Genomic DNA, 13206 nt, shown 5'->3' on the forward strand with positions numbered 1-13206 from the left:
AGTGGTTAAAGCGTCAGCTCGTCACAATGAAGACCCTGGGTTCGATTTCAAACATGGGTACAATGTGTGAAGCACATTTCTGGTGTCCCCAACTGTGATATTGCTGGAATATTGCTAAAAGGGGCGTGGAACCTTACTCACTCATTCCAATTTATATACATTTGTTACTTTCCTCAGCAATCTACCTCGAGCCATCATGATCTCCATGGTTCTGGTCATCTCTATCTACCTGGTCACAAACATTGCATACCTGGCTGTCCTCTCCCCAGCTCTGATGCTCAAGTCAACCGCTGTGGCTGTGGTAAGTTTGCCAGTTAATGCTTGGGGGAGTTGGGGTAGCCTAGAGGTTAAAAAGGGGTCGCTCATCACATCTGAGATCCGGGTTCAATTCCCCACATGGGTGCAATGTATGAAGCTCATTTCTGGTGTTCCCCGCCTTGATATTGCTGGAATATTGCTAAAGGCAGTGTTAATCCTCACTCACTCACTCACTCACTCAGAAATGTCAGATTATTATTCCCCGCCACAAAGTAGGAGGGGGGATATAGGTTTGAGCTCCCGTCCTTGCATCTGTCCGAGATGCTGGGGACAGATTTTCTCAGAACCGTTATAGATAGGAAAACCAAAAATTTTGAATGTGTTTTCAGGACATGAATGCCTTGATGGAGTTAAAAAAGGAAACCGTGTTACAATTTGTTACAGAGTTATGGCCCTTGTCATGCATTTCTTGACTTAGTGCATGGTGAACAGATTTTCTCATTTGTAGGAAGAATGAAAAGTTGTCAAAATAGGAACAGAACACTGTGGCCGGGGATATTAATGACCATGTCTTTTTGTATATTTCAATAGTGAAAAGATGGCAGAGGATATCTTGGTGTTCTTTTTGAGTGTATTTTTAGATATTTGAAAATATATTTGCACTGAATGATTAAGCTGGTGGTAGGAGAGTAGAAAAAAAATACAAGGACTTTCATCATGATCATGACTTTTTGTTTTTATGCTGAATTACAATAGTGAAGCGAGTGCTAATGTTAAAAATGTTTTCAGACGTTTGCCGGTCACACAATGGGTGTGATGTCATGGTTGATACCTATCCTCATTGCTGTCTCTGTGATGGGAACCATGAACGGAACTGCACTCTCAATGTCAAGGTCAGAACCACCTTCCACCTAATGCAACCCTACAACCCCTTCAGGTGGCCCTATCCTTCAGCCATAATCACTTTTGATCAAGACCTCCTCCGTGGTGTAGTGGTTAGAGGGTCCGCCCAGAGAGTGGAAGGTCACGGGTTCGATCCCCGACCGCGTCATACCAAAAGACGTTAAAATTTGGTACTTGTTGGTCCCTGTCTGGCGCTTGGCATTAATGGGTACAATAAGGACTGGTCGGCTCGGAGTCGGTATAATGTGTCTGAGTGGGGTATTCATGCTTCACTGCAACATGGTATCTCAGTGGGCTAGCACTATAAAACCAGCTTAAGTCTCGGCTAGTACAAGCAGCCGCACATACACATACACTCGCATGCACGTCATCATATGAGCGAAATATTCTCAAGCACGACGTAAAACCCAATTTCACCTCACCTCACCCCACCTCACCTCACCCCACCTCACCTCACCCCACCTCACCTCACCTTTTGATCAAACATTAAATGGCCTGCAGGCCAAGTATAAAATACCCATCGTGTCGGAAAGTGCATGTAAATATCCAAATCAACATCATCACCTTCCACCATTCTGATGTTAGTAAGCCATGTGCTGACATTCTGACCTTCTGTTGCTAATTTGAGTTCGATTCCAGTGGTTGTTGATATTCTGATGCAACAGCCTCTTTATGAGAGCAGAAATTTTGAAATAGTGTTTTATGAAAATTGTAAGGAGTTTTTGACTGCAATATTTGTTGATTATCTTACATAGTTGTTTCAAACTGTTTTGGTTCTTCTAAAAGTAGGATCGTGAAAATTAGATATGAAAGGAATGTTTGTTTAAATAAGCTGTATTGTATAGGGATAGTCATCTCAAAGATTAGTGGGGGCGGTGGGGTAGCCTAGTGGTTGTGGTGTTCGCTCATCACGCTGAACACCCGGGTTCAATTCCCTACATGGTACAATATGTGAAGCCCATTTCTGGTGTCCCGCCGTGATATTGCTGGAATACTGCTAAAAGCTGCGTAAAAACCAACTCACTCACTCACTCAAACATTACTTCTGCTTTATGGTATGAAACTGTCAGATCTTACTTAGGTAGATTTGTGTTTCCATAGGAACGGTTTTATTGAATATTCAATGCCCAGAAATATCATATGGAACTTGTAGTTAGCCTTGAGATGTTACTTCTGCTTTAGGCTGGTGGCCCTTTCTGCTAATTGAGATGTACATTCATCTGAAGCAAATCTCTCAACAACATCCCCTACGTTATCAAAACTCTTGCCAGCTGTCTAGTTTACTTTGATTTTTGTTGTTCAACCTGATACTTGAACTCAAATGCGCTTCTAGAGGATTCTGTACACGTTAACATTATGCATAAGATATCTTTAGACCTTGGTCACAATTACCAATCTTAGTCTAAGAATGTCAAATGATGCAAGACGTCCCAAGACGACTCTAGACTCTGAACTAATTTAGATTGACTGTTTTTGACCTCGCTAAGTCATCAGATCTCAAGCCGAAGTAATGAGGAGGCTCCCCGAATCATTATTCTCTCTTACTCATATTTGTTTATCTCTCTGTTGCAGACTTTTCTTCATCGGAGCTCAGAACAATCATATGCCCCACTTCATGGGCATGATCCAGTACAAGTACCTCACCCCGGCCTCATCACTGTTTGTCATTGTAAGTGTTGACAGGTGCCCCTTGTACAAGTACCTTACCCCGGCCTCATCACTGTTTGTCATTGTAAGTGTTGACAGGTGCCCCTTGTACCAGTACCTCACCCCGGCCTCATCACTGTTTGTCATTGTAAGTGTTGACAGGTGCCCCTTGTACCAGTACCTCACCCCGGCCTCATCACTGTTTGTCATTGTAAGTGTTGACAGGTGCCCCTTTTACCAGTTTCTCACCCCAGCCTCATCACTGTTTGTCATTGTAAGTGTTGACAGGTGCCCCTTGTACCAGTACCTCACCCAGGCCTCATCACTGTTTGTCATTGTAAGTGTTGACAGGTGCCCCTTGTACAAGTACCTCACCCTGGCCTCATCACTGTTTGTCATTGTAAGTGTTGACACGTGCCCCTTGTAAAGGTACCTCGACCCGGCCTCATCACTGTTTGTCATTGTAAGTGTTGACAGGTGCCCCTTGTAAAGGTACCTCACCCCGGCTTCATCACTGTTTGTCATTGTAAGTGTTGACAGGTGCCCCTTTTACCAGTTTCTCACCCCAGCCTCATCACTGTTTGTCATTGTCACTGTTTGTCATTGTAAGTGTTGACAGGTGCCCCTTGTACCAGTACCTCACCCCGGCCTCATCACTGTTTGTCATTGTAAGTGTTGACAGGTGCCCCTTGTAAAGGTACCTCACCCCGGCCTCATCACTGTTTGTCATTGTAAGTGTTGACAGGTGCCCCTTGTACCAGTACCTCACCCCGGCCTCATCACTGTTTGTCATTGTAAGTGTTGACAGGTGCCCCTTGTACAAGTACCTCACCCCGGCCTCATCACTGTTTGTCATTGTAAGTGTTGACAGGTGCCCCTTGTACCAGTTTCTCACCCCGGCCTCATCACTGTTTGTCATTGTAAGTGTTGACAGGTGCCCCTTGTACAAGTACCTCACCCTGGCTTTATCACTGTTTGTCATTGTAAGTGTTGACAGGTGCCCCTTGTAAAGGTACCTCACCCCGACCTCATCACTGTTTGTCATTGTAAGTGTTGACAGGTGCCCCTTGTAAAGGTACCTCACCCCGGCCTCATCACTGTTTGTCATTGTAAGTGTTGACAGGTGCCCCTTGTACCAGTACCTCACCCCGGCTTCATCACTGTTTGTCATTGTAAGTGTTGACAGGTGCCCCTTTTACCAGTTTCTCACCCCAGCCTCATCACTGTTTGTCATTGTCACTGTTTGTCATTGTAAGTGTTGACAGGTGCCCCTTGTACAAGTACCTCACCCCGGCCTCATCACTGTTTGTCATTGTAAGTGTTGACAGGTGCCCCTTGTACCAGTTTCTCACCCCGGCCTCATCACTGTTTGTCATTGTAAGTGTTGACAGGTGCCCCTTGTACCAGTACCTCACCCCAGCCTCATCACTGTTTGTCATTGTAAGTGTTGACAGGTGCCCTTGTACCAGTACCTCACCTCACCCGGCCTCATCACTGTTTGTCATTGTAAGTGTTGACAGGTGCCCTTGTACCAGTACCTCACCCCGGCCTCATCACTGTTTGTCATTGTAAGTGTTGACAGGTGCCCCTTGTACAAGTACCTCACCCCGGCCTCATCACTGTTTGTCATTGTAAGTGTTGACAGGTGCCCCTTGTACCAGTTTCTCACCCCGGCCTCATCACTGTTTGTCATTGTAAGTGTTGACAGGTGCCCCTTGTACCAGTACCTCACCCAGGCCTCATCACTGTTTGTCATTGTAAGTGTTGACAGGTGCCCCTTGTACAAGTACCTCACCCTGGCTTCATCACTGTTTGTCATTGTAAGTGTTGACAGGTGCCCCTTGTACAAGTACCTCACCCCGGCCTCATCACTGTTTGTCATTGTAAGTGTTGACAGGTGCCCCCTTGTACCAGTTTCTCACCCGGCCTCATCACTGTTTGTCATTGTAAGTGTTGACAGGTGCCCTTGTAGGTGCCCTTGTACCAAGTACCTCACCCGGCCTCATCACTGTTTGTCATTGTAAGTGTTGACAGGTGCCCCTTGTACAAAGTACCTCACCCTGGCTTCATCACTGTTTGTCATTGTAAGTGTTGACAGGTGCCCTTGTACCAGTACCTCACCCGGCCTCATCACTGTTTGTCATTGTAAGTGTTGACAGGTGCCCCTTTTACCAGTTCCTCACCCCAGCCTCATCACTGTTTGTCATTGTAAGTGTTGACAGGTGCCCCTTGTAAAGGTACCTCACCCCGGCCTCATCACTGTTTGTCATTGTAAGTGTTGACAGGTGCCCCTTGTACAAGTACCTCACCCCGGCCTCATCACTGTTTGTCATTGTAAGTGTTGACAGGTGCCCCTTGTAAAGGTACCTCACCCCGGCCTCATCACTGTTTGTCATTGTAAGTGTTGACAGGTGCCCCTTGTACCAGTACCTCACCCTAGCCTCATCACTGTTTGTCATTGTAAGTGTTAAGAGGTGCCCCCATCATCATCATCATCATCATCATCATCATCATCATCGTAATCATCATCACTGTGAAACATGCTTTGACTTCCCAACTTTATGTTTTGGGACTGAAAACATTTGTGGATAATGTCATGTCTGATGACTTACAGAGTAAATACAATTTGTCAGCCACTGTGATGATCCTCTGTGATGTCTTGTAATTCATATTCCTCTTGTTGCAGTTGGCTCTAGTCGTATGTTTCCAGTCATCCAATGATATTTGGTATCTGATCGAGATGGAGGGTTTCGGGTTTGCCACTGTGCTCACAGTGGTGTTTGCTGGACAGGCCTATCTCAGATACAAGGAACCGGACATGAAGAGACCCATCAAGGTTAGTTGACAGGGGTCATGACGGGGTCATTGTGCTGTTAGGTGCCACAACCAATATTGCAGAGTTGGGTCACAATAAGTATAAAACATCAGTGGACGAGACTTATCCAGTCTTTAGTCAGATTCAGGTTGGATAAGAGGCAAAATACCTGAAATTGAATGAATGGCCCAAAAAATCAGTGATGACACCAGGTGTTGATGAAAAGGTAATCATATCCTGACCTAACAGTTGCATCTACCAGTCACTATTAAAGTAATTATTAGATTTTTTGTACAAACTTTTTACTGTTTGGCATGAAAGGCATTTTGTTTTCTTTTAAACAAATTCTTTGAGGTTTCAATACGTTAATTGTTGCCCACAGCTATTCCCCTTAATCTGCAGCCATTTGTAAAGAAGCAATCATGTCATGCACGATGGACAGTGATGGAAATATATTTGCATATTTATAAGACTCTTCATTGCCCCATTTACCTCTAGTCAAAAGTGACCAGCGAGGATCCAGGTTAGAATTGGTCTTCAGTAACCCATGCTTGTCGTAAGAAGCGACTAACGGGATCGGGTGGTCAGGCTCGCTGACTTGGTTGACACATGTCATCGTATCCCACTCACTCACTCTAGTCATAACGTACAACATCAAGCAGATGCCATGATATGACTGTGCAAAGTTGTGTTAAGGCAAACTCACTCATGTATGACCTCTTTGTCTTCCTCTCATGAGCAGATTAAGATGCAGCGAACTGGATCGAGTGGTCGAGCCCGCAGATTTGGTTGACATATGTCATTGTCATCCAAATAGCGCAGATTGTTGCTCATGATGTTAGTCACTGGATCGTCTGGTCCAGATTATTTACAGACCGCTGTCATGTGGCTAGAATATTGCTGAGTAAAGCGTTACACAACAAACAAAGAATGGTTTGAAAAATGTTTAAAATTGATGTGTTGCAATTAAATTTGGTACTGTATGCAAGTGTATATTGTAGAAGGTCAATTTATCTTGTATGTCGTTAAGAGGGATCTTCGAGTAAAATATTATGCTGAAACAGTCACAAAAATTGAATCAATTGCTGTTCTAAGTCTGTTTTCTCTGATCTTCAGGTCCATGTTGCGCTCCCCATAAGCCTGTGCATCATCAGCTTCGCCATCGTTGTGCTCACATTCTACCAGAAACCATCCGAAAGCTTGATGGCTCTTGGCCTCATCGCTCTTGGCTCCGCCCTATATATCATTGGCAACAGGTGGCAGAACAAACCAAGAGAACTCCAGACCAAGATCAGTGAGTTATGCTGCAAATTTACTAAGGTCCTCAAAATATTTGGGGTTTCCTTGGTCAGAATTATGACCAGCCACCTACGATTGTCATACGCGAAAACTTATGCATTGAGTGGTCAAACTAAGTGTCATAGTTGATTGGAATTGTTTGATCCAGATTGCTAGGCCTAAGAAAAATATGTTGTCGTTCCGATTACCCGACCGACCCTTGAATTCTGGTGCTGACCCTAACTTTTTTATGCGGTATAAATGAAATAAGCCTTTAGATACCATTGTTTTTTCCTAGCACTGATCGACATCGGTCATTCTGATAGGGAAAGTTAATATAATGATCCAAAACCTTGATTGAATAGACAATTATACATTGATAAATGTGTTATTAGCTTGTACTTTACGTCTTTAAAAAAATGTTAATTAAAAAAAATCCTACCTACCTACCCTAAAGTTTAAAGAGGTGTAATCGGAACCACAACATTTTTTTTATTTGGCCCTATCATTATTGGAATATTGCCCAGAGACTGACAAACAATCAAGCCCTTCGTAAGACTCATTTAAGATGGTACATATCTTGTCAAGATGGTCTCCGTAAACCCATACTATTTAGTATGTATCAATTTTGTTCTTTTATATTCCGGGAAGGATTTTTACAGCCTTTTGTTTAGTGATATTTATCTACATATTTCATTAAAAGACTGCTGTCTGTTTCAGATTCTATCAACACCTTCTTTCAAAGACTGTTCTTGGTGATACCACCAGACAACCCTGATGATGTGGACTGGGAATAATCTCCCCTTCTGTGAACCTACGTTGGGAGTAACCTCCCCTTCTGTGAACCTACATTGGGAGTAACCTCCCTTTTTATGAGACTTGAGAGTAGCCTCCCCTGCTGTGGAAATGGACTGGGACCATATTGCCCCAAAGGCAAAAAGTATAAGTTGTATCTTTGCTTTCTGCAGAAGGAAGATTGCTAATTGACATGTGAAATATAGGATTTATATTATGTTTAGTGTGTACATTTTGCATGAGTTCATGTTTACATGTCGTGTAAAAGGTAACAATTGAAGAAAAACACAGCAAACTATCTTCGACGACTGACCAAAGGGTCATCAGGTGCTCATAACAATTAAAGTTCTGGTACAAAGCTTTCATTTGCAGAAACCAACAGAATACTTCTGATCACCTTCAGATATTCATTTCCCAGGGCATTACAAGAGTTAGTACCCCATACAGCATATCCATTGCTTTTGTCAAAATCAGTGTTTGATTTGTTTGGGGGCATTCTACAGGGATTTTAGAACACCTGACAGACATTTGTCCCGTACCTGCAGCTAGAGTCAGTAAATATACCCAAATTGAAATGATCCCCAATTTAATAACTGCCTCCTGAATGGATTGGTCGAGGTGACTTGTATAACAGGACCAGTAAAAAAGAAACTTAATTTCACTTTATTGAATTTAGTTCATTGTTAAAGTATTTTGAGCTAAACAATTTTGACCAGCGGGCTACCCAAGGGTAGTTTGCATCCAAGTTGAAAACCTGTTCAGCTGTCCTGAAATAGGACAGTGTGAATCATGGATCTTCCATACATACTGACCAACTGTCATGTTTTAAAATGTTCATGTTGTTTTCTGTGCCTTAACTGATTTATAAGCATTTCAAGTGTGCTTTCATTGTGTCACAAGTGTGGTAGCAGGTTGAGTGTGGTTGGAACTCTTATCCGAGTGTATGCGAAAACTGTGAGAGAGTCTATGGTTACCGTTCTTCACTTACATCATCATGCACATATCCCTTTTAGGCAGTTTGTATGCTTCGAGTAGTAATAACTGTTCCTTTATAGCGATCATGCTCTTGTTCATTTATGTTGTATTTATTCATCTTTTAAGCTGTTGTGACCATATTTGTAGTTTTGCCTAGCTTTATCATGTTTGAATAATGTCCATTGATTTAAATAGGACACATTGACATCACTTCATAAATGCATTGACAGTATTATGGATTGACATGGTTTTGGTGTTGCAGCTTGAAGTAAGCTTACAGTACCTGTTCAATCAGTGACATCACCAGTGTGTGGTATTGAGTGAGGATACAACTTGACAGCTTAATGGGGGGGGGGGATGCAAGCCTATGTCAGCCTATTAAGATACTGGGGTTGGCTCACAGCAGGCATTACATTTAAACAAACTTAAGTCTGAGTTTTTACTTGAGTTTGAGTTTTTACTCAAATTTGGGAAACAGCAGGAAAATGCATTTCCCAGAACGAACTGAAATTGATATCAAACGTAAACATGGTAAACAATTTGAGCTTGATGGATAGATTACTTAAGTTGTTTGAGCTTTTTTATTTTAAAAATGCAGTTGAGTTAAAATTTCAGCGGTTTTAAATTGACAAACTCAGTTTGAAATTTGAGTAAAAAATGTTTGTTAAATAGTGTTAAATATTAAAAACCTAAGTTTGTTTCGAGAAATCAGGCTTGATTTGCTGACTGTTTAGTCTGTGTGAGATTTGCTGACTGTTTAGTCTGTGTGAGATTTGCTGACTGTTTAGTCTGTGTGAGATTTGCTGACTGTTTAGTCTGTGTGAGATTTGCTGACTGTTTAGTCTGTGTGAGATTTGCTGACTGTTTAGTCTGTGTGAGATTTGCTGACTGTTTAGTCTGTGTGAGATTTGCTGACTGTATAGTCTGTGTGAGATTTGCTGACTGTTTAGTCTGTGTGAGATTTGCTGACTGTTTAGTCTGTGTGATTTGCTGAGTTTAGTCTGTGTTTGCTGACTGTTTAGTCTGTGTGAGATTTGCTGACTGTTTAGTCTGTGTGAGATTTGCTGACTGTTTAGTCTGTGTGAGATTTGCTGACTGTTTAGTCTGTGTGAGATTTGCTGACTGTTTAGTCTGTGTGAGATTTGCTGACTGTTTAGTCTGTGTGAGATTTGCTGACTGTTTAGTCTGTGTGAGATTTGAATGATTCCATGACATGACCTTAATCATTATACAAGATACTGGTACCGCTTTTTCAGCCTAGTTGTACCAGAAATTCTCAGATCAGAATCCAGTACAAGGTGGTCTATTAAGTATGACAATTGTATGTTCCATTCTTGAACGTAGTCTTAGATCTAAGATGATTTTGTGAAAATGCAAAGAAATTTTGTGATAGTTGATTCTAGTATTTGTAGAAATTCACGTCATTACAACTTGTGACCAAGATATGTGTTTACTCACATCACTGTCTCATGATGCTTCAATGCTGCCATGACTAATGTGTTCCATGTTTTGTCTTGATTACTCAAGTGCTTGATGGGCATTTAGAAGTTGGAAAGTAACATAACAACGTATGGTATGGATTTACAACTTCTTTATTATTTGCAACATGACGTTTCCGGGCTACTTCTTGCCTCTTTATCAGATGAATGGTGAAGGGATGATGAAGGGGTAAGAAGTAGCCCAGAAGCGTTGTGTTGTATATAACTATGCCAAAAACTAACCAATGCATTATCTATTTCAATCATATGTTCATGAAAACAGTCCATCTACTTGTATATTTTTTGTGTTCCAGAATGTGGTTATAAACATACAATAGTGAGTGATAAACACTGGCTTTAGAATGAAAGAACAGTAGACATTTTCAAGACTTCGGACTTGGTTTCCAACTGTAAGAAATGCTGTATGTGATTGAAAACATGTTTTTCTTTGCATTCTTGTACTTTTATTCTTGTCTATTCTATCAATTTGAGAGATTTTGTCAGGGTTATCCACAGGTAATGTGACAAGATTTCTACATATGATGGAGCTTCACACCCTGTTGTCATGTTGACTAGGAAGACTATGTAAAACAAGTTGATTTAATTGTATTGATGATACATAACACAGTTGTATTTGTTTCTTTCTTTCAACAATTTTTATTGTTTGCACTAGCGTTAACCAACCCCACAGAATTACATAAATGTGTAAACTTGGTCTCGTCACAATAGCTGAAACAATGTGATGCAATGTTAAATTTTAACCTGCACGCTTTCTTCGGAAATTAAGGGATTTGCTGGTGTATTTTAGGGTTTGCTTGTTTTAGTCCAAAATGTTCCTGAAGGATGTTTGATTGGCTTTTTAGAAGATGCTATTTGATGGTTTGGTATGTTTCAGGGCTTGTTCTGGCGCCCTCATCAGGAAGAACTAAAGAACAGTAACAGTTCCTTAAGGATATTTATATTTTCATCTGTGTGCCATAGTGCTTCTTGAGTGCCTGTTATTCTTGTGGGATGTGACATAATGGTGTATATATGTATTATTTTATGTCGTGTGTATATGTGGAGAATATGTCTATAGTTATCTATTATCTTGACATACCCTACTATGCTTGCTTCTAGCATTGTCTAGTGCTTGTGATGACACTGTTACAAAATAACAGTAGTTTGCTTTTATGTTATTTATGTCCCCCTAGGGAGCCTCGGGTATGATGGGCTTGTATTTCACCTTGCAGTTAAAAGCTTAAACCGAGAGCCTTGGGTTAGGCGGCCCAGTACACTGTGCTTGTAGTAGCAGATGAGTGAAATGGTTTTACAGTTTCGTTGTGTCATTCTGCCATGTTGAGATATGGGGGTGTGTTCAGGCTATCAACCACTGGTCCAGACTTACCTAAGGCTTGTGTGATACAGTTATCATTAGGTCGCTCCTATTTAACACCATATTCACTTATTTGCTCAATCAATCTCCCTCCTTCACTTGTTTTACTTGTCTATGTTGTCACAGTTCTTTCTGTATTATATTGTACAGTTCTCTCCCTTCGTTGTGCCAGGATCATCTAATTGTGGGATCAAATCCCAAGTTCATTCCAATTATTATCTTTCTTTTTTCAATTTTTTCAGCACTGTACCTGCACTCATGGGATTATGTCCCTTAGTTGTGGCAGGATTAACTGATTGTGGGATCAAATCCCTAATTCCTCTGTATTATGATGCTTGATATCTGAGCACTTTATTACCCTTTTGGGGTTATGTCCTCTAGCTTTGCTTGGAGAAGATATTGTGGGAAGAAATCCCAAATTCCTCCAAACCATTATCCTCTATTTGTCAGCACAATTCCCATGTTCACTGGGTTTATCAAGCAGCAATTGATCGATAATTAGTGAATGATTATCAGTCAATTAAACCAGATTTCTGCCGTCTCTATTTTGTAAGCTATACTTTTGGCATAATCACAATAATATCATTTTGACACTGAAAGAAAACTTACATGCAAGTTCTGAAGGAACCTATTTCACATCAATTCATGTTTTCTCTAGCAGCATAAAAACAGTTTCCATGACAACACAGTTTGTAAATAATTATTGGGATTAAAAGAAAATTGTCTCTAACCTATAGCTCCTTATTTCTTTAAATCCTGTTGGATTCCTTACCTCTATGACATCATATCCATAAATTCCTGTTTGGCTGTTTGTCATGCTATATATTTTGTTGAAAATGTTCAAGGGACGTCCTCTTCACTGCCAACATATCTTAATAGTTGTGAGGATAACAATTCTATTTCTATTTCCCCATAACCCCAGGATACTAGAAGGTCAGTCCCTCTGTGGCGCCATGAATCCAAATGTCTCATTTGTGTAGTTGCAAAACACTAATAGTGTGATATATAGCAATGCTAGTCTAGAGGCCCATAATCCAACAATGCATCTTTTACATTATTTTATTGGCAAGTAAGACTAGCCACATTACCTTTGGCATGCATCTGTCATATTCTGTGTAGTAAGCCCACTGTTACATGTTTTCAGTTTCACATATAGGCAATAAGACTTCATTTTCAATGAGACTATAGTTACTGATCATTTCAATGCAGGAATCTATGTTCTGACTCTCACAGGGAATTCAAAATGATTTCAAGATTTGCTGTCTGGAAAAATATGTGTGCACAGGAAAATACTTTTAAAATACACTTTTTACTTCCCTTTCCCTGTTGTTAAGATAATAACCTTATTATGTGCATGTCCATGTGCATGTCCAGGGAGAAAGAATATTTTTCACTGCTTCTTTTAATTAAATTTCTAAAAGTACCCTTCCTTCACAAGGAACTTATTTTAATGGTGCCAGTGGCCGCTTTTAAAAGGAATTTTGGTTTTAATTCCTGATGATATCTTAGACAATCTCCATGTGTTTATATAAAGACATAAACCTTTAATTGTTAGTTGTGGAGCTTTTATGAGAGCGGGGCACTTATTGCATACATTTGGCTAGATTGTCTTCATTGTATCCTTTTATCACATGCCACCATATTCTGCCCTTATGTATTTTAGTAAAAGTGTGAATATGTTC

The 13206-nt window shown here is 40.9% G+C and overlaps 1 protein-coding gene across 2 annotated transcripts in view; it reads left to right on the forward strand.

Moving 5' to 3' along the window:
• The window catches only part of LOC124277570 (large neutral amino acids transporter small subunit 1-like), a 47795-nt gene extending 34589 nt beyond the window's left edge, over positions 1–13206 (forward strand). The window contains exons 6-12 of one of the 2 annotated variants that reach the window (XR_006898860.1): positions 178–301; positions 1048–1151; positions 2734–2830; positions 5495–5644; positions 6740–6917; positions 7622–9404; positions 9856–13206. Coding sequence is in view for 1 of the 2 variants with exons in the window: in XM_046713286.1 (XP_046569242.1) it covers positions 178–301; positions 1048–1151; positions 2734–2830; positions 5495–5644; positions 6740–6917; positions 7622–7698 (730 nt within the window). In the remaining variant the exon portion in view is untranslated. Of the gene's footprint in view, positions 1–177; positions 302–1047; positions 1152–2733; positions 2831–5494; positions 5645–6739; positions 6918–7621; positions 9405–9855 lie in introns of those variants that run through there. The other variant, XM_046713286.1, reaches the window with a different exon arrangement.

The sequence above is a fragment of the Haliotis rubra genome, unplaced genomic scaffold (genome assembly GCF_003918875.1).
Source record: "Haliotis rubra isolate DU_JTF1 unplaced genomic scaffold, ASM391887v1 Scf223, whole genome shotgun sequence".
NCBI lineage: Eukaryota > Metazoa > Mollusca > Gastropoda > Lepetellida > Haliotidae > Haliotis > Haliotis rubra.